This window comes from Phaethon aethereus (assembly GCF_964289735.1).
Source record: "Phaethon aethereus genome assembly, chromosome: 9".
NCBI lineage: Eukaryota > Metazoa > Chordata > Aves > Phaethontiformes > Phaethontidae > Phaethon > Phaethon aethereus.
In genome coordinates this window covers 2,687,493-2,709,293 of record NC_138585.1, presented here as the reverse complement: position 1 = coordinate 2,709,293, position 21,801 = coordinate 2,687,493, and the positions used below count along the sequence as shown (strand labels likewise).

General features: G+C 38.5%; 1 protein-coding gene across 1 annotated transcript in view; it reads left to right on the top strand.

Moving 5' to 3' along the window:
* STAG1 (STAG1 cohesin complex component) overlaps positions 1-21,801 on the top strand; it is a gene marked incomplete at both ends in the record, with an annotated part of 149,631 nt that overhangs the window by 10,914 nt on the left and 116,916 nt on the right. The window contains 2 exons of the mRNA XM_082003812.1: positions 6,572-6,736; positions 20,399-20,495. Of these exons, the coding sequence (XP_081859938.1) occupies positions 6,572-6,736; positions 20,399-20,495 (262 nt within the window). The remainder of the gene's footprint in view (positions 1-6,571; positions 6,737-20,398; positions 20,496-21,801) is intronic.

The window sequence follows — 21,801 nt, the reverse complement described above, 5'->3', positions numbered from 1 at the left end:
CCTTCACTTCTATGAGACTATTCTAATGAGTACTTGACTGATTAGACTAGGCAGTCAACTTGCAAAGAGAGTAAGTGCATTGGTTCTTCAAAATAACTCTCAGAATCTAATCTGATTGTCCTGAATTCACCAACCCTTGCAGTGACCTTAGCAGGAGTTGCACCATGTCCTGTTCTAGCATTGACAATGACTCGAGCTGGCCTCCCCCTTGCCCATGTCCACCTCTGAACTCTGAGTCTTGTAGACCAGATGCCTGTGGAAGGAGTGGTGAATCTGTCCTGTCAGTGCGATATTTTGGTACATGTATTTATATGATACTGTATGTGAGCATACCATATGGAATATATATTTAGTGAATTGCATGAGATGTATTTAGGGATTGACCTGTTACAGCCCTCTGGTTGATGTTGCTGAGTAACCTTGGCCAAAAATACCTTTTCTGTCTGCTGCATTATTGAAATAACATGGATATGGATGCGCAGTCCTGTTCTAGGTAGGGGATTTGAAAGCCCAAGGGCTTATGATGCAATACAGCTTTCACATTACTGACCTCGGGCATAGATCAGTTATTTATCTATCCTTTGTTGTCTCCTCTCTTGGATCAACGCGCTCTGTTCAATGTTGTTGATATGCTTTATTTTAACCTACCTGGCCTTACCTTCCCAGGAGCTCAGGATAGCTTGGCTTAAACCTCAGCTGCTAGAGGTTGAGGGAGTGAGAGAGATTCCTGGCTATATTTCAGCTTTGAAGTAGGAGTAGACCAGCCTCTTTGACTCAGAGGACAAGAAGAAACATCAGTCTTTCTGTTCCAGAGGTGAGAATTCTGAGATCGCTGCTGGAGTCTCTCTTATCCCATACTTGGGGCCACAGCATGCCTTTCTCCGACTCCTCCCCTCAGATTCCTTTATTAAGGCAAGGTGGAACAAGGCACTTCTGATCCTTTTGTCCCTAGCACAAACTGTACAGTTCTGCTTTCAGGTTCTTTTGTATTTTTTCGTGTGGAGGAGACAGACCACAATACCATATGTTTGTGTTCATATGTGAAATTTTAACTATGCAGCAGACTTAGCCTTATTTAGTCTTGTAGCATGGATGTTAGATACTTCAGGGGACTGAGTTTTCCTTCTAGTTACAAATCATCCATGATTAATCCTGATTAATTGATCCTGATTAATGGTAGGAAGGAGTCCTCTTGGAAGAATCTCTTTTCGCAGTAGTCAAGGTTTGTGCTTTGGTGTGACGTACACCAGTGTCCTGTTTCAGCTTGCTTGCCTGTTGTTTTAGATCTGTCCCTTAAAACTAAAGTGAGTAAGTCTTTCTGTGGAAACGCGATGCACATACAGCCAGTATGTGAAGTCTTCTCTATCCCACCATTTGTACTTCCTAGTGGAGAAATCCTAATGGCATTAGAAGTTTTCATTTTCAGCTTTTGATGGGGTGGTCCTTGTAGTTTTGGCAATCTAATCTGTTCTTCAGTTTCTGTGGAAATAGTCTTTTTTTTTGGTGACTGTTTCCTCAGCTAGAAGAGTTGAAGTGATTCAAGCATTTATAGCAGATTCTCTTGATTCTTTAAGATGATTTTTAGAACTCTTGCTAGGTCTTTAAATAAGGATGAAAAAAAGCAACACCACCCCCCAACACTGCCTCTGGGTTTTTTTTTTGTTCTAAACTGCATATGCTACAGCTGAAGCAGCTCTGTATGCGCTGGATGTTAGGGGACCTCCATCTGGCTTTATTTATGGGATGAGGCTTTTCATAGGGAGCATCTTGTTTGTTTCTATGATAAAAACAGTCCAAAGGACTGACCGTTTGAATCCAAGAACTTCTCCCCAGATAACCATGATTGTGTTACGAAGTGTGTGGTAGCCTTTTTTTAATTGGGATTAATTCAGAAAGAGCTCAAACATCGCCACTCTTCCACTTAACATGAGGTTATAGTGCAGAGGCCTCTCAAGAGGATGATGACTTTGAGAGGCAAATTCTTCAGTCTTATCCAAGTGGAAGGTTAAAAAGCTTCTTCCAGAAGCTTCTTTTCTTTCAGCTGTCTTCAGAAATGGGGTATTGCTTTAAATTACTTATGGTATGAATGCACATAGAGACCATCATTGAAGGTGGTGGGTTAGGTGGAGTTACTGACCTGTAACACTTTTACTGTCTTTACTTCTTCATGAAGTGCATCAGTTCAGCTTGGGGAATGTTAACGGAAAATGTCACGCCACCTTCACTTTTTTTTTTTGGTTGTGTGAATTAACGTTCACTGTTACTTGATTTTACAAATGTGGGTCAATTTTTCTTCACAATCATTTTAAAGACGTGAAAGGAAAAGTATTATCTAGCTAATTTATTACAAAATTCTGAATTGTCATCATTTTAGCTAATTACAGTCAAGGTAAGCATTTTGTTTCCATTTGCCTTTGTTTAAGCCTTAAAGCAACAGGTGAACTATGTGGTCATCAATATGGCCATTTTAGAGTTGCTTCTGCGGCACATGCTGGAACTTCTGAATTTCCTAATGCTGGTGTGTATAAATCCTCAGCTTTAGTTGTTGTCAGTTGAACCTACTGCACAGATCTTAAAAATCATTAGTAACTTCTGCTTTCATTTGGCAACTCAGTCCATTTTGACAGCACCACCAGTCTGATTGTCTGTCCTGGATTTCAGAGTGAAATCATAGATTTAACCTCAACAGGCTCACAGCTCCAAGCCGCACCTTTCCTGGTGTGTGATTAAAAAGCCTCGAGCTTTCTTACCTTGTCATGCTGCTTTATCCCTCCCTCTGGTAGTCCTAATTCACCTCAGTGTTGGCTCTGCCATTGCAACCGATGCCTGGACTATGGAAATTGTTACAAGGATTTATGAGTTACTTCAGGTACAATATTGCTGACCAGCTTGCCTTTTCCATGACTTGCGAGATCCCTCTTATAAACAGGAGAAAAGTCAGTTTTGAGTCTGGAAAACAATCAGCTCTTACCCATCTCAGGATTCTGAAAGACTTGACACTTAAAGGAAGAAAAAAAAGAAAAAAACAAAACCAAAAAAAAAAGGCATGACTGTCAATTTAAGGAGACTTTAGGTAGAGGCAGGAAATTTCTGGCTGAAAGGGTGTAAAGGGGCAAGCAATAACCACAGTTGTTGTTCCTGTTAGGAAGCAGAGGTTCTGTTTTTCCTGTATCTTGATGACCATTTGGTGGACCCTCACAAGAGTAGACTTGCTACAAATTGATCTTATGAAACATCACCTTTTACACCTGTCAGTGATAGTCTGACAGGTTTACTGGAGCCACACTCATCCTTGGGCAGGGCTGTTTCTATGTGGAAGCTCTTCATGGCATTAGAGGATGGGTTTTTTTGTGCTGGGATCACCCTTTCCTGTGAAGGTATCTCCCTTAATCGAACATTAAAAAATAAATCTCTGATCAAACAGGGCTACTTCTGTTTGGCATCCTCAATGCCAAACATAATTTTTAGATCTCTAGCTTGACTTTGCAGCTTTTCTTCCAAGAGCATCCTGCCTCTGCAGATATTCCACAGATATTCTGTATCATGGAGTCCTCTTTGCATTTCTGTGGATGTACCAGTCCATGCATTTCCTTTACTTACTTCAGTCATGTTGGATAGAATCGTAAATCCCAGGTTGGAGAGGACCTCAAGGATCATCTGGTCCAACCTTTCTTGGCAAAAGCATGATCCAGACAAGATGGCCCAGCACCCAGTCCAGCTGAATCTTAAGTGCCCAATATTGGGGAATCCACCACTTTCCTGGTGAGATTATTCCAATTGCTAATTTTTCTCTTGTTGAAAATTTTTCTCTTGTTGAAAATTTTCCTCTTGAAATAGGTTTGCCTATTCAACTTTGTACTCAGAGATGGGAACCTGTATGAAGCTCAGATCTGCCAAGATGGCCTGCAGGTTCTTGTTGTAAATTCAGGGACACTACATGCAAGTAATGTCTGACAACAGTATTGTAATATTGTATGTTACTGAATAAGATAATGCCACTTCCTCACGTCTGTGCCTTGTGCTTGCAAAACTTTATAATTAGAGTATCAGGCAGTTTCTGGAGGCTGGAGGACCTGCATATGACTTGCTTTCATATTTGCACTCTGGAGTGGGATTGAGCTTGGGCTTCCTGTCAGATGCCTACTGGGTGGAAGTGCTCTGGAGTGGAAGTCTGGTGGACACCCTTCCTCTAGTGCCACTCCACCTGAAGATAATGTTAATCCCTGCCTAGCTATGAAAGTTCTAGTTTGGATTTTCTTCAGTTTCTCATTCTTTGAATGCTTGTTTCATCTCTTGAGGCAGGATTCAATACAGATCCTGCATCTGCATTTAGCTATCCCAGCTTGGATGCAGAATGACTTTTGTTAAATGAAAGACTTCGTTTCTCCACTGTAAGAGATGTTCTTATTGTCAAAAGAAAATCTATATCAAAGAGAAACTTTAATAAAGTAGACTCAGTACTATTATCTGGTGTTAATTCAGGTCCAGGATATTGAGATATTTACTTGGGCTTGAAGAATCTGGCTTTGTCCAGTGATTCTGTCAAAAGTACATCTGTTGGGTGTTTCTGTACCTCTTCTGAGAGCTCACTAATTCAAACTATGAGTCTTGGTCAAAGCACCATCCTTTCCCCAGCATACCTGACAAAAGTGGAGTTTAAACTGAGCATTTACGCATCTTGTGATTACTCATTTTGGGCGTGTGCATGCTGGTCCGTAGTACTCAGCCAGTGTAGGTGGCTTTTCTCATTGCTTTACAGTAACAAGGTATCTTTGGATGTGTGCATTTCAGGTCCATCTCCTACTTGCTTTCCCTTCATCCGTGCAGTGTTTAATGTCTCCCTTTCATAGAATCATAAAGGTTAGAACGGACCTTTGAATTACACGTTGAGAAAAACTGAGTGTAGAGGGGGCTTGCAGTAGCTTCTGTGGAGGGCATCAACTTGCATTTCTGCTTTCATTTAGCAGTACTTGTAGCTAGTTGAAGTGCTTATGGTTTACTGTCATCGGGATTGAATAAACACATGGATTATGTATCTCAGAAGACTCAGTTTACTTCTAACTCTTTGCCATTTTATTAAATAGTGATCATGTGTCTCTTTGGAGCTTAGTAGAGCTCAAACATTTCATGTGTTGATAGCTTTCTTGCTGATAAAGGCAGCTTTGCACATGTTTAAAAATTCATTGAGGGAGAATGCTTTTGATCATAAGTTCAGATGTTATCAAAAAAACCTTTTCACAGAGATTGTACCATTATTTTAAGCTTTCCAGCTTGCATTTCTATGCAAGTCCTTAACTGAACATTTGCAAGCGGCAGTTGCAGTGGCACTCTACCTTGCCCCTTTCTTTAGCTCTCTGGCCCCACCAGCAGTGATCCCTTTTAAAGTATGGGGAAAGCAGACTGCAGGTCTGTCTTCTACCAGCTCTCTTCCAGAAATGAGATCCCTTTCCTCTGCAGGAAAATTCTTAATGTGTCCGCAATTGGAAGATGCAACAAAAAAATGCTGAGTATATGTTCTTTACTAAAAGCTTTAATAGAAACTGGCTGACAGTATACTCAAGTAAATGGTGTCATGAGGATATTGTCCTAAATGTAATCTTTGAGTCACTTGCTTGTTGTTTTCTTTAACATAATTCCTCAAAATAGCTTCATTGTTATGTGGAAAAAGGCAGCTTTTGCTTTTGTCTGCCTCACAGTAGGAAGAACAGAATATGGAAGTAAGAGCATAGCAGGAATCTCATATTATTTTCCCCAGAAAGTTGGTTTTTGGTTTGTTTTTGTTTTTTTTTTTTTAACAAGGTGACAAATTCAGGGCAAACTGTTCACTAGGTGACTTCTTTCAAGTAGGATGTATACCACCTGATTATAAGCTTGAAGAATATAGATTCACAGGGAAATGTTTTAACTCAAAAAATTTTGAAGCAAGGGACTATTACGATGATCTACTAAATCTGGCTGTATAAATTCAGTGATTTCATTTGAGTTGAAAAGATGACTCTTCATGTACACAATTTCTTATGAAAGTTGTATAAAAAAATACAGAAGATGAATGTTAACATGACAAGTATATTTTTAATAACTTACTGTCTTTCAAAGATCATTACTAAAAGTTTGTTTTGTGTGCCAACATAAAACACTTTTGCTGTCCCATCTGTAATTTGCTACCATTTATCTAGTTTTAGTTGTATTGTCGACTGTTCACATTGAATAAAACTACTGACATGAACTGGTACTCCAATGTTGGAATTTCACCACTACTTACCTTGACGTGACAGTGGCTTTTAAGTTGTTCCTCAACAACTACTGATAAACAAAGATATATGTACCTGACTGGATAAAGCCCTAAGCAACCCTGTTGAATTTCATAGCTGACCCTGCTTTGAACAGAGGGTCAGGCTGGAAACCTCCAGAGATCCCTTCCAGCCTTGCTTATGCTGTGATACTTGTGTGTATATACATGTGTGAGTGTATAAATGCATGTGTAATATTTGTGCATAATTTATAAAGATACATTGAGTGATTACAGGTATAGCTATAATAAATTTTTATTCTGCTGGTTTTCTTTGCCCAGTCTGCCACTAAGAAACCTCGGAAGTCTCCAGCAGACAAGGGTCGTTCTGAATCTGGAGCTAGAGGAGCAAGTCGTGGAAGAGCTAATGGCCACCCTCAGCAGAATGGAGAAGGGGACCCTGTCACTTTGTTTGAGGTGGTTAAGCTGGGGAAGAGTGCTATGCAGGTAAAATAACTAATTCTGTTATCCCTTCACAATTCAGTATATCCTGTCTGTAGATGTTCAGTGTAAGCTACGCTTTTGTAAACCATTGTATTTTTTCATAACCTGTATTGGTGCAATAGACTGTGTATGATAAAGTAAGGGATGGAATGTGCTTTGATTGAGTTGAGGACTGTCATATATACTTCTGAAAGACAAGAGACAGATCAGAAAGTCATGTGTTTCAAACTGTCCATTATTTTGTTCATCACTTCCAAATTGAAAATACATGCTGGTGTTAAGCAGTCCATTAAAGAATATACTGTAATAAGTTTTATATGAGGAATAAGTATATGATATTAGGGATGGATCCAAGGCTTTTTTTGTTTGCTTGTTTTTTTCAAAAAATACCTGCTGACACAAGCGCTTTTGAGTACTTTGCACTGCAGCTTGCATTCTTCTTGCTGTCCCCACCAGAGGAGCAGATGAAGGATAAATAGCCTAGACTTCCTCTGTGTCTGAGGGACAAAGATGGATACATCCTGAAGGCGAATTTTTCACTGTAAGATAAGTATCTAAGTTGTAGTGAATCGCCTCTGGAAGTGTTTCATACTCCTTTATGTTTTGATCCATTTCAGAGGTCTTACAGGATTTATTGGGCCAGATGAGTCCCACCTCAAGAACCTCTATAGATGATTGGTTTTGACAGGACCTGTATGCTTTTAGTAAGCTACTGTGCTTCAGCTATTGTTTTTGGTACTCAAAGGAGAAACAGTGGGCCCAAAATACTGTTCATCCGGTGCAGTGCAAAGCCGACGGTCATTCCTCCTGAAGCATTGTTTAAGCAAACCTCCTTTACTTTGCATTTCAACAAAGCAGGACTCATGCAATATCAGTTAGTTTGTTTTGACTTTGTGGTGACAACTAACATGAGAAAATTACAAATTAAGGGCCAAATCCCATTTGCGATACTACTTTTTAGTGTAGCTGAAAGCTAAGTCTAATTAACTCCTGAAGGAATCTAGTCTTCCGAATGAGTGAAAGCTGTTGAAAATTTTCTGTCGGTCTCAAACCTGTGGAAGGTCTGAGACGTAATTTTAAAAAGTAATAAACAGGAAAAAAAGGAAAGTTTGTATTCTTCATAGTTGCTATATTTACAGTTATTCAGGATTGACCCTTCTTTTCTAGTAGGTGAAGACAGAACAAATTTACTCTTAACAAAGCTACAGATTCCTTGTGCCTCTTCTTCCTACATGTTTTAAGTCAGGGCTTCCAACTTCGCTTGGTTTTCAACACTTCTTCAGATTTCATTTTTGGCAGGATTTGAGGAAACATCTGGAGTCTATTTTCTGTTTTTACTGTGGTACAGAACATACAATATGCTTTACGTAGTGTGTTTGTCTTAGAGTTATTGATATTTGCAGGAGCCAAATGAAAAGGAATGGGTGATTGCTTCGATATTTGATGAGACTGTGTGTGTAGAATTGACTTTGATACATTTCATCTATTTCAAAAGAGATGCTATCAGAAGTCTTCTGGAAATGAAATTATAAAAGGAAATTGTCTACATGTTTGTATTAAGAAACCTTTGGAATTCAAATACAAAGGAATTTTTTTTGAGAAATTCAGTATTTCTGTATGCATATATAGATGGGTGCGTGTCTGTGTATTTGTGTATATATACATGTGCACACACATGCTTAAAGTGTGCCCAACCTACATATTTGAGGAAGAAGTAGACCACACATTTTAAGCAGTGGAGGAATGATAAGCAAATAGTAAAGGAATAGGCAAGTTTATTTGAAGGCCTGGGAGGCAAACAGCCCTAATGGACTTGAGCCGTATTTAAGAGCACCAATCCTAATTTCAAGAGTATGTGTCTCTTGTGCGCCTTTGAAAATTTTACTATTGGTAAAAATATAAAAAAAAAATAAGGAAACCCTATATTGGGAAAGAGGATGCAATTAAAATGTGATTTAATATTTTTTAACTTCCACTTCTGGACAATAATGCCACATGAAATGCGGGTTCTATAAATGAAACTTACTACCGTCTTTATATTTTTCTTTTTCCTTAACAGCTTAGGGATTTTGATGTAACAACTAGGAATGCTTGGCATTTCTGTTTTTCATAGTTCTGATGCAGGTTTTTTGTGGCCAATTTTAGCAATTTTGTCAGTATTGCAAATTTTCAGACAAATGCCATATATTTGTATTTGTCAGAACACAGTATTTTTCAATATTTAATTCTTTCCCTTTAATATGAACCTACATTTTCCTATAGCGCTCTTAAGTTTGCTTCCAGCAATGAAAACCCAGAAAGAAAACCCAGAAAAATTAAATTAAAATATTCTGAGATTACATGGGAATTTTACTTCATGTGCTTTCTTTTCTAATCTACCTGCTCCTGCTGTTTGCTCTCAGGATTTATTTTAGTTGTTAGATTTTTCTGGCTTTGTGTTGCCAACTCATGGAAGTCTATAACTGAATTCAGTTCTCACTTCTTTTGAGTGTCATAGTGGGATTCATTTACTACTTCTCTTTGGGCTTATTGCTGTTTGGTTCTTCCAGGGAAACAAAGTTAGGTTAATACTTTATATTTCAAGTATACATAACTTCAGAGCTGCTCTTTGCATATAAATCTTTGTCTTGTATGAAGTGCTAGTTGTGTCAGTGTTAAGTCTCCTTTGAACTCTATAAATCAATTTGATACCCACATTAACTTGATATTGGATTGTTGTCACTGTTTTTTAATCTGCTCTGTAACCTTTTTTACAGTTAGTTGCTTCAGAAGTTTTTCTGTCAGCAGCTGTCTGTGTATGAAGTGTGATATGCCCTGCTGTTCATGTTCTTTGCAGGTACATTTTGTTAGTCCATTAAGACTGTTCATAGAGCTTTTTTAGGCTTTATGGTGTTTTTTCTTGGGCAAACATGATATTTTTCTACTTTTTGTCATTTTTCTCATCTTTTTCCTCCCTTGAATTTTTTTATGGATACGGCTATATCCACTGTATTTCTCCTCTCTAAACCTCTGTAGGCAGAACGGGCTATATCACCATTGCTCATGTGCTAAACCACCGAAGTTTACACTGCGGGGAAAGAAAGGTGTGGGTGAACCTCCACTCTTCCAGCTGAGTCCCCGGTACAGGGGCTGACTTGTAGCTTAAATCTTTATAGGCACTTTTGCATTGGTGTCTGACCCTGGCACTAAGCTGGCAGTGAAGTAAAGAGCGTGTGATGACTCACATTTTGTTTAGCCCTCAGTCTGAAAATTTCTCATAAGTAAATTATGACCAATTAGCTGTAATGAAGTTTGTACTTCTGTGTTGGTCAAACCAAGCATTGAATTTTCTGCTTTCTTGTGTGCAAAGGGGATTTGTGCTTCCCCCAGAACATCGGAGACAATCATCAGTAATTGTAAGAGGTGTTCAATACCAAAACACGAACAGATCTATGCCTAATACTCTGTAGTATTACATATGTTACCAATTACCCTTAACTGATGTTAGCAGTTCACTACAGATTAGATGCTGATTTTGAAAAAAGTATTTGACCCCTCTGCTTATGCTCAGCTAAGCAAAGTAATCTTGGTGTCAGTTAGACATGGTTCAGAGTAAATATGGCTCCATTATATGCCAAGAAGCATTTTTGGATATATATCCAAAGAGTGCTTTCTAGTATCTTGAAGTGGAATTTTCAGTTGTGCCACCAGTTCTTGTCTCCAAAAATCAAGAATGTATGTGGTTCCTCACTGTTCTTGTCTGCACGCATGGATTTGAGTCTTTTAGGTTCCCTCCCTGTTTCAGTAAAGCTGTATTTGTAGCACTGCTTACCCTGCATGAGAAGTTTTCTTTGTTTCTTGTGTTTCAGTTCTTCAGATTTTTGTCGTCTTTGCACCTACTGGGCTTGTGTTGGCAAGCTCTGACTCTTGTTCTACAGTACTGCACTGACTAGAAAGTTTGTGTATCAGAGCAGGGATATCATGAGATCTTAAAACTAAAAATCTTTCATTAATATTAATTTAAAATATTTCTGAAATGTTAACAATATTTTCAGTATTATACTGATTTTCAGTGTTTATCCACCTGTCTGTTGCAGACTGAAGTTAAAAATTAGTACACGCAAAAATAAAGGCTATGTGACCCTTGTAATTACACATTTGAGCTGTTTGAAATAATATGAAAGAGGTAAAGGAAACACTGACTGCTTTCAGCAGTGCTCTTTATTTGTTCTTTATGCACTAGCATCTTACTGGCATGGTTGCCAGTTCCTTTTATCATCATGTATGAGGTTTGGATGATGTTTAGTCATCAACATCTGTATCTGAAATTATTTTCTGATTGAAATTCCTAGTACCTCTAGTATCTTTTTCTATCACTTTGAGATTTGATGATCTGTGCAAGAAACCGAGATAGTCAGTTCTTCCAGAGACCTGATATGTCTTTGCGCATCTTGTTAATATGGCATAGCCTATATAATTTCAGTAACTTTTGTATCTTCATAGCATTTAGGGCAGAAATAGACCTTTATGGTCTATCTACTACCTCCTTGCATAGCTCAGACCATGGAATTGCACCCATTCCTGTATTAAGCCAACAGCTTCTTTTACAACTCTCATTTTTCTATAGTAATAGTAGTATTTGTTTCAGATAATTAGAAGTTGGGGTGGGCCAACCTTAGCAACTGTAGAGGTAGAGCTGAAGTTTTGAACATCATCATTTCCCCTCAGGTCTCGCTGCAGTATCTGCTCCCCTATCCTTGCGGTCACAGATACCTTGGCCATTGCAGTGGGGAGCTGGGCTGGTGAATGGGGCGCAGGGGGTTGCACTGGCCTTGGAGAAGGCATCTGGTGCCCCCCGCCCTCGCCCCGAGAGCGCGGCTGCTCCTTGGGGTGGCTTCTCCCAGGGAAGGAAGCTGATAGTAGAGCAAGCTCCGGGGACTGCACAGCTTTATCAGCTGGTTCCTAATGCATTCTGCATGGATTAGGCTTGGCTTTTGCTTTTATCTCTCAACTCCCTGAAATACTATCTCACAGTTATTTTAATCATATAACCATTATGCAGTATAGATAATCCCAATGCTCCTTAGTCCTTCTAATGGTTCTGGTTCGAAAGAATTGTTATGTGCCTGCTTTCATCTTGCATAAACTGAGGCTGCTGTTGAACAGATTGGTCCCACCTTCTCATACACCTGCAGCTGATGTTTTTTACACCTTTCTTGTGTGTTTTGCAGTCACACCAAGAAATAGATATAATTAGAACCTGACACTTTGGTGGATTTTTTTTCAGCTGGATCAGCTCCCTGATTCAGCTCATCTCTGGCAGCAGCTCAGACTTGTTCTTGATTAGAATGACTGTATAACCATCACCATGTCTACCTTATGTAGGAGGAATTGTATTTTACATACATGCTTCTACATATATACTTGAGCTTAAAAACATCAGAGCAGCTGTAACTGGATCGTGCCAAAAGTCCAATATCTTGTCTCTGACAGTGGCAGTTAAGAAAGAGAATAAGAAGACAAAAATGTATTTTTGGGAATTCTCCCTACTTCTGACTGTTTGCAGCTCAGGGTGAATGTGGTGTCTGTTTTCAGTAACCTTAATAGCTTTCTCTTCCCTGAGTTTGTCTCTTCTCCCTACTAGAAGTCCTCTTTGCTGGATAGTGTCTCTGTGTCTGCCCCAGCTATTTCTGGGAATGGAGGTCTTTGAAGATTAACAACATACAGGCATATGATATTGTTATCCATGTTTTTTGTGTTAAAGACATGTTTTAGTTTAATTGTCCTTTGTTGTATTTTAACAATGCTGTATTCTCTGACTTCAAGGATGGGTAGTCACTTTGGGTTTCCCCAGACTGTCTCAGAAACTCCTTAGGACTTTAAGTATGCATTCTGCATTTACAGGATAAAGTAACTGCAACTATTTTTGTCATTTAAACTAGCATTTAGTTTTCGTATTGCTAGATGGATTTCTTCTGCAGCCTACTCTTGCTTTGCCTTTGGTTGTATGCTACTAAATTAAAAGAAAAACAAAATCAAAACTAGGTACATGTTTTCATGCTTGTTACACTAGGATCAACTTACCCACCAGATGGAACATTAATTAATTAGAAGGGTATCCCTTTAATAGCAGGTGAATTTTTCTGCAGTCATCACACAAGACTTCTTTTCCCTTGTGATGTAATAAGATGTAGGGTGAGGATTTTCCTGTTAATGTGAACACCTGTGCCAGTAGTGCAGTGTATGAAAACATTTATACCCAAAAATACCCATTATACTTAAAGCCTTAAAGTCTTTTGTTCTCTAGAATGTCAACGTTTTTTGAAGTATCTGGCGTGAGCTGTGAACTCTTCACAAATTGTGCTAGCAAAGGAACTTGAATTGTGTTTTTTAATGAATTGATGGGTCTCTCTTATTGGAATAACTGATTTTGTTTCTGCACTCCTCTAAGGATTTTTTTTTCTTATTGTGCTCAATGTATATGAGTAGTTTTGATGCTTCGTAGCATCTCAGAACCATTCATGCCCATGATTGGCCCAGCTAAAACAGACCCAGCCCCTTGGAAATTGTGTATTATGTCAACTGAGAGAGATTGGCACCTACAGAAATTATGTACCACAGTAGAAAATCTGCTTGGTATGAGGCCGTCGAGTGGTCCACCCGTCATTTCTGAGGATTCAGGTGAGGAAATGCAGCTCTGAGCAGTGCGGATCTACTGTGACAAGTGCACATCCTCAGTAGTTCCTGTGATTTTAATCCGTTTGAAGGAAGAATTTTTCCAGTACCTTTTATGCACATAAGTGTAGTGCCAGTTAAATTGTGCTATTCTAATACTCTCATAAGAGAATTAAATATTTTTATCTTTCAGTAGTGTTTTTTTTCTCCCGAATGGTTCCATATAATGTGTTACACCGATTTCCCCACATAATGATATTTAATACCCATTCTACTGCTTAGGAATACGTATTTGTAGGAAATGCCAAACAGAGAAATCTCTGTATGGAGAGTATGAATCCCTTCGTTTTAGTTGGAATAAATACTTCTAGGATTGTATTCCTTCCCTGTCAGTGCTTCAGGGAAAAAAAAAGTTACATGAGCAGGTGTTGCATAAAGCAGATTTTCCCATCTTTGCTTATGATGAAAAAACAAGAAATGGGTACTGTTACATTAAAGTAAGATTTTTTTAAAAAGAATCATTTGGGCTGTTCAGAAAATGCTTGCTAGGTGTTAGAAAAGTGTGAACTCTTTTGTAATTTAAACTGACCATCTTTAGAGGAAAAAGAATAAATTGCAGCTTCTCAATCTACAGTTCTTTTTTATTAATCTTATATTAGGTTTTTCAATGGGTATATATTAGACTTACTGCCTGCAATTAGGAATGCAACCAAACAGTCATCTTGAAGTCTAATACACGATCTTAAGTGGCACATACTTTCACATGTTGGAGCTACTTTCTCGCCAGTAACTGTGTAATTACTTCAATCTTCACCAAATTTGACCTGAAAAGACTTTTATTCTTTTAAGTGATACTGCACAGTTTTTTTTTAAAAAAAACCTTTTATGCAGAGGGTTATATTCACTACTTCCTGTGTTCTTATTTTCAGTGTACTCTTAAGTTCTTTTTGCTGTCTCTTAAAGCATATTTTCTAGCTTTTATCTTCTCTTCAGGCTGCTCTTTATACAGATAATTGAAATCTTTAATTTCTCTGTGCATTCTTTTTGTTGTTTTAATAAGCTTCGAATTTAGAGTAACTTTTTTTTTTTGGCAGGAGATGTTAGTATAAGCTTTGATTTTTGGGGGTTTTTCCCTACCTTTAATGTAAACATGCTGTGTACCCATTCTAGAGACATTTTTTGTTCTGTCATATTCACTGTAAATGAAGCATGTCCACAGTCAATTGTATGAAATGGCAAATTATTTAAATGTTCTTTGTACTTGATTTGCCTTGGTGTACAGTTGACTCAGAACTTACACTTGAACATGCACTTCGTATATAGTGTCATTTGTTTTCACTTTGTGTTAGTAGCACTGCTGCCAGGTTGTTACTTCATTTAAATTGTGAAATAGCCTTTTTGAAATCAACTTTCATTAATATTTAGTGGGACTGTGCTAATTTACACAGGCTGGCAAGGTATCATCTGCAGATAGTCCCTCTGGTTCCTCCAGCACTTAATGCTCCTGAATGTAGTAATGTTCTTGCACTGAAGGAATATGAAATGGATTCATAGCTGTAAAGCCGCCAGGAGGTAATAAGATAACTAGCTTCATTATTTCATTCATTGCATCAGACTTTTGCTTTTACTGGCAATCTGAGCTGCTGTTTCTCTTCAATACTATAAAATGTTCCTATTTATCTTTTAGCAGACTGTTCTGATGTGGAGGTCAATATATCTGCAAGTCTTCATGATTGATTTTTAGCTGTTTACTCAGACTATGGATCTATTCTGCTGCTTGTTTGACTTCCTTTAAGCTTCTTATTTCTGTAGGGTTGCCTATTTGGCATATTCTTGAAATTATGCGGTATGGTAGTTCTTAAAACAGAGTCACTGGAGAGTTAATTTATGTGAAATTCTCTTGAAAGCTGTTATGGGCTTTTGAAAACCTCTGTACTGCCTATGTATTTGTACTGTACATCATCTACCATTTGCAGAAGACCATGATTTTTCACTCAGTTCTCATATGCATAGAAACATTTTCAGATTAAAAAAAAATGCTTGAGTCTCATTTTTGTAACATGTACTTGTATGGACTTGTTACACTGACTGACCCAGAGATGCGGTACATCTACGTGCAGATATATATGTATGTCTATGTCTATATATGTACACATATATGTGTATGTATATATATGTATAGCTGTTTTCTGACAGCAGGGAGTGAAAGGGGGTCCATGTGGGTGTTACTGGAGTAATTTTGAGATTTCATCTATGTAACTGAGCTAGGCAAATTTGTACTTTGCTTAAAATTTAGTTCCAATACTCTTTGCCTCACTCCATTCTGGTAACAAAGATGAGAAGCTAGAGAGTTTTTTCTGCAATTTCTCATTTGTTGTGCTTCATAACCTTGTTGTCAGGGGAGCCCTTTCCTTGTGCACGTGCATTGAATTTGGTGGGTCCCAAAAGCATGGATTTCCTGCATCTGGGCAGAGAGCTGCAGTGCATGTACTATAGATCTTGTGCTTCCCAGGAATGCTGCATTTATCATGTATTTCACGCGCAGCTTGCAAGTGCACATTTCCATATGGTAAATCCATGCTCTCTGCTGCATCTGAAGGTAAAAACATCTGGAAGCAGATGGGTACCACCAGAACAACTCAGGCAATTTATTCCTACCATCCTTTGTAAGTGTTTTGCAGAAACAGGCAACAAGACTCCTGAGGGGACGAATTCTTCTGGTGGATGGAGCCCACTTGTAGCTGCCTCCTTTCCAAAGAGCTGTCTGGTCCTTCCCTCCTCCTGTCACCTCATGTGCCTTCACTGCAGTATCAATTCTATGTTTGGAACAGATGGCAGGGAGGGGGCCAGGGCAGGATATCTCTGGGCAAGACAGTAACCAAATGTGAGTTGTTGCCCTGAGTTTGCTCTGTGCTTGTGTCCGAGAAGCTCTTGAAAACAGGGTGACTGGTTGGAGGCTGCTAACAAGATAAAATCATCCTGGAGGGTTTGCTGTAACCTGTGGACCGTTGGTTAGAAATCCTTGTTTTTAATAGAAGTCTTTCTTTCCATGCATATTTATGCAAAATAATTCCTCTTCTGGCAACAATTGCTTGTTGCACCATTTGCTACACTATTGCCTGTTGTTTGATTTCTTTTTCACTTGTATTCGACCTTTTTCCTGGTACTTGGATTGCTGCTGTTTTTTCTTGGTTCACTTGGTACTTGTCTCTATTTTAGGTCTGATGTGTATAATTTTTATTTTTTCATCCTAGTGTTTTCAGTTTTTATAGCTCTTTTCTGTTACATCAAAAGTCAACAGTTTGATTAAGTTCCAACTGTTGTAGCATATGTAGTCTGGCTTCTTTATCTCCTGTTTCCTTAAACTGTAATCTCTAAAAAAATTTACCAACAAGCATGCCAAATGTGCGTGAGGGGTTGAATGATGTAGATCTGTGGGTGGTATTTTGATACACTGAAAATCCCTCTCATTTTTAGGGATTAGTGAATACAATTTGAGTGACTGTACTGATGTGGACATCGCAGGTGCCTGTACGTCACTTGTCACCCTAAGCTCCTCAGCCAGTCAATGGAAATCTACTTGGTGTAATCACGGGCATTTTTAAGCAGGAACCGTGTCATCTCGCCATGTATACATGCTCTGGACAGATGAATTATGCTGACAACTCTGCTGAATATTGACTATAAATGGGTATGCATGTGTGCGCACAAATATACACTATACTGAGTGAAAAGGCACACTAGCTTGTGTGGCAATGTGGGCTGTGCGTGTAGAGTTAGGTAAGATGAATCCTACCCAAACATTCAAAATTTTAGTTGAAGCTTTGTCAGTCCTCTGTTAGGTCCAGGTGACACAGGAGGCAGTCTTTGCCTGCTGTCCCGGCTCAGAACCTTTGTTGCTTGCTTTATCTCCTGCTGCCACTAAAGACCGCGTTGCCTCAAGTCTGGTCTGTGAGTCTTGAGATAGCTGCTTGTCTTTGTTTTTCTGTGGATTATGTTATGGTTCTGGGTTGAAAATACAAGTAGTATACTAGATGGGACAGAGTGGGCCCTTACTGCCCAAGGACGTAGCATGTGCCTCAAAATTGTTTTATGTATGAAGAGACAAAAAATATCAGAGAGACGAGCTGTACTGATGCTGTGGTTTCGAGGTAGTGCTGCAAAAATCAATTAAATAATTGTTTAAAAGAGGCAGAAACAAAATTGAAAGACAGTCCTCCAGGTCTTTGCCCTCCACTCCCCCTTGTTTTAGTCCAGATGGATTCACTGGCAATATTTATAGCACAGTCCAGAAACAGCTGCAGGGGTATAGCTGAAGGGGCAGTGTGTTGTAGCAACAAACAGGAGTAAGACTGAATGTAGAAAGGAATCTCTCAGGCCATACTTGCTTCTACAGGGAATGTTTTACATGAAACTAGGCTGTGGACAGTGCATAGGTACTGGTGAAGTAGTTGTTAAGACTCAGGAGAAGCATCTGAGATTTCCCAGGCTCAAAGAAGAATGTAGTAGTCTTCAGAAACTTCTAAGAGATGTGTGACAAGAGTGACTAAAGATAAAGATATGGAAGTATTTCTGTGCAAGCCACATGGCACAGGGTAGGATTCTCCTGCCTGAAAAGAGGTGACCAGATGGAAGCATGGAAAATAGAAGTAGGGAGTTGAGGTTTGTTTTCTCTTTTTCCGTAAGAATTAGGTGGTATCAAATAGATCTAGCAATTGGCAAGTTGAAAACAAAACAATTATTCTTTTTTTGCAGTGAATAACTGACCCTTGAGACACATTGCTGCAAGATGATGTAGGTATAAAACTTTCTTGTTCAGGGGCATTCATGGGAGAAGAAATATGCTAAGGTATTAAGGGTCTGGGAGAGTAACTCAGAAGTATCAGTATATTCTTGCTCTATTCTTACCCTTTTCCCTACATTTGGCTACATTTGGTTTTGTGTGCCCATGAGAATTTTGCTCATCGATATGATTGATACTTACAGGAACAAGTCTAAATTCATGATGAAGTAACAGTGAAGCATTCTAGATAACTGGTTTTGTGCTGCTGCTTTGTGTTTCCTCAGCTTGTGTGAAGATTAATTTGAGGTCAAGGCTTCCTTTTTAATTTCTTTTAAGTAGCAGATGGACCTCTTCATAAGATTGCTTCTCCTACTGTGCATGCATGTGTGTGTGTATTGGTAGGCAAAACCTCTAAAAACTTAGTTTGCTGGCAAATTGAATGTTTAGAGATTCATGCTGGTTGTTGAATACCACAGTAACACTGGTAGTCTCATCCTGTGCTGGGTTAAGAACAGAGTATAGTGATCTGTGTTAAACATGGAGTGTTTTGGCTCGGTTCAGAGAGTTGTGTATGTCTCTAGTACATACACAACTGTTTTCTTGCTGCTTCCCTTTTCTCATACACTTGCTAAGGTCCCACTGGTAATCAGGGAAGTTTGTACTTGGATAAGCTAGGAACTGCAGAGGAGTTTTTCAAGATCTATCCTTATATCTACCAGTTCAGAAAGAGGAAAAATTTTTTAAGAGGTTGAATTGTTTGGATTTTGCCTTTCCCATTCATTCTTTTTCAGCACAATTGGAAGCTGGTTGTGTGGGGGTGGCAGTGTGTGTTCATGTGTTTAGGATTTTTTAAAATTAATTTTAAAGAAATCCGTTGTAAACCTGAACTCCAAAACAAAATAATGCATTGCAAAGTGTGCTCTGATAGCATAATCGATCTTCTGTTAATGAATGCTGCCACATGTATGGAATGATAAAGATTTTTCTTTTTCTCATAAAATATATAAAACATAGTATTTGGTTATATTAAATATACACAATTCCTGACCTTCAATGTTTGTGTAACTGAGGAACTTGGAATATTGTATTTTAGTGACATGAAAGGAAGCCATACTTGTCTTCCTTAAGCATGAAGCAGGCTGAAGAAGGACCTCACACAACCCTCTTGCTTTTCTGTAACAGTTTTTAAGCATTTCCATAGTTGATTTGTTTGCTTTGTCCTCATTGCTTCATTTTACGTACATTTGGAGTTTTAAAAACTGTGAGTCTGCACAGCTCTGGTAGGGTTCTGTGTCCGTACTGTAGGGTAGAGTATCTGTACGGGAAGCAGCTATAGGCTTTGCTGTTGTATGTCTCTACATTCCTTACAGCTGATGTATATCTGCCATTAACTCTTTCTGATGCTGTGACTGCATTTTTATGTTGACTGGCACAATTCATTTAGTGCCCTTTCTCATCAAGCTACTGAGGCACATTTTCTGACCCCAGAGATTAATGTACGACCAATGACAAATGTTTTTGACACCTGTATGCTGTCTGTCCTCCTCCCTGCTATTATTCATAATAATGACTGCGTGCTACGCCTGCGTATCAGTGGTTATAAAAATATCTCCTGGCTACTTACAGTTCTGAGTGCAGTTTGAAACTGTGACTCAGCTTCATATGCTGTGATTCAAGTGGTGTATTGAATCCCAAACACTGTAAGACCAACCTCTGTATATTATTTTTATTTACAGAGTATTTCTCATTGCATTCTGTCTTTCTGAACAGTGTTTCTGAATGACTGATGCACTATTTTGGCCTTTATAAATACTGAGATGTTCACTATGCAATATAAATGCAGTTTTTATGCCAAAATGTTTCTGCTCATCAGTTTTCTGGGAATATGTATTGGTCATTCTGAATGTAATCAGTGTTTGTTTTTTCAACACAATTTTGAAACCAGAAGAATCCTGCAAATAGAGCTTGAGGAATTACAGTAATTTCAATTTGATCCTGTGTTTATACAATTATAATACCAGAAAAAATGCATATAGTTTTGTTCTCTAACAATATTTGTTCTGTCTCCACTCTGAGAGAAGGTGTATAGATTTCTGAATTTGTACACATGTATAATTATGCCAAATAAATGCTCAGTTATAAAATTATATTCTGAAAAGAATAAGTCATTTGCCTTTAATAAAATACTTTTTAAGAGTCTCTGATAAGTATTCTTTTTTTCTTGACAGTCTGTGGTGGACGACTGGATTGAATCATATAAACAAGACAGGGACATAGCACTTCTGGATTTAATCAACTTCTTTATCCAGTGTTCAGGATGTCGAGGTACAGAACGTTGGAATCAAGTTGTATAGAATAAATCTGATAGTCATACGAACATGTGTATTAGTGCAAATGCTGGTAAAGATGTGGGAGGCACATGGATTGGTACTCCTCGTATGCATGATTTATATAGAAATATTGTCTACAGGAATAATTTTATTTAAAGATTGTTTGTCAGGAGCCTACCCTTTCTTTTTCTCACTTTCCTGTCATCATCCTAAAGTGTACAAATCCTCACAGAGACACTCTACTCATCAGCAAAAGGAGACAAAAGATCTGTTTATCAAGGTAGGTGTATCTTTACTTCCCCTTTCTGTTTCTTCCCATATTTTTTTATTACAAGAATTAGTAGGTGTAGCTCTACCTTAACTTTGCTATTTTTTTCCTTTCTTTCTAGGAAAATGATGGTTTTTTAGACTGAAGAGGAAGGAGTCAAGCTTCAGTTGACTTTGATTAGCAAGAAAGATTTCCTCTGGATGAAGCACTGATCTTATTTCTTCCTCTGTAATACTTCATCAAGTCAGCAGCAAGTGGCCTGCCTTTTATACTCTATTTAAGCAGTCTCCATTACCGGGCATGCAGCAGTCAGTCTTTCTAGCATTCTGTTGCCACATTGTACCTTCTAATGAATCTTTCATGTCTTGTCTTTTTTCAGTTAGCTCAGCCTTGAAAAGAGGGAAAGACAGAGCTCTACTCTCTCTGTAGCACCCACAACCAAACTATTTACTGTGTCCTGAAGCTTCCCATGATTTGCTTTTAGTAGAATTGAAAATAACCCACAATTCAGAAATTCTTTCTCTTCCTTTTGTAACTGTTATTGGGAATATACCTTTGGACATCAAGCGATGTATATAAGTATAAGGTAAAGTCTCAAGTGCAGTTAAAAGCATCAAAGAAATATGAACCATCAGTAGCTTCAGCAACCCTTTTTCATAGCTTAAGGAAATAAACTTATTTTGTGGATGATAGGAAAGGCTGAAGCTTTCCACTTTCTGCTGGAAGCATTCTGTGAAAGGGCTGGAGCTTAGGGTTTAGATTACTAGCCTGTGTCAATGTCTGCACTGTTCACACAGATTCCCTAAAATATTTTTCAGACTTGTTTGGCAGCTTATGTGAAAGTAGTTGTATACTGTGTGCATTTTTTTAGCACTTTCCTAAAGGTGTGTATGAAAAATAAACCCCACAAGCTTCTTTCTAAGAATGTGGGCAGCATTAAACCAAAGGGATCCTTGGCCATATGTTTTTATTCTTGTCAATGCAAGCTTTTGGTGGAGGCATGTCATAACTATATCTTCATTCCCCTGCTGCT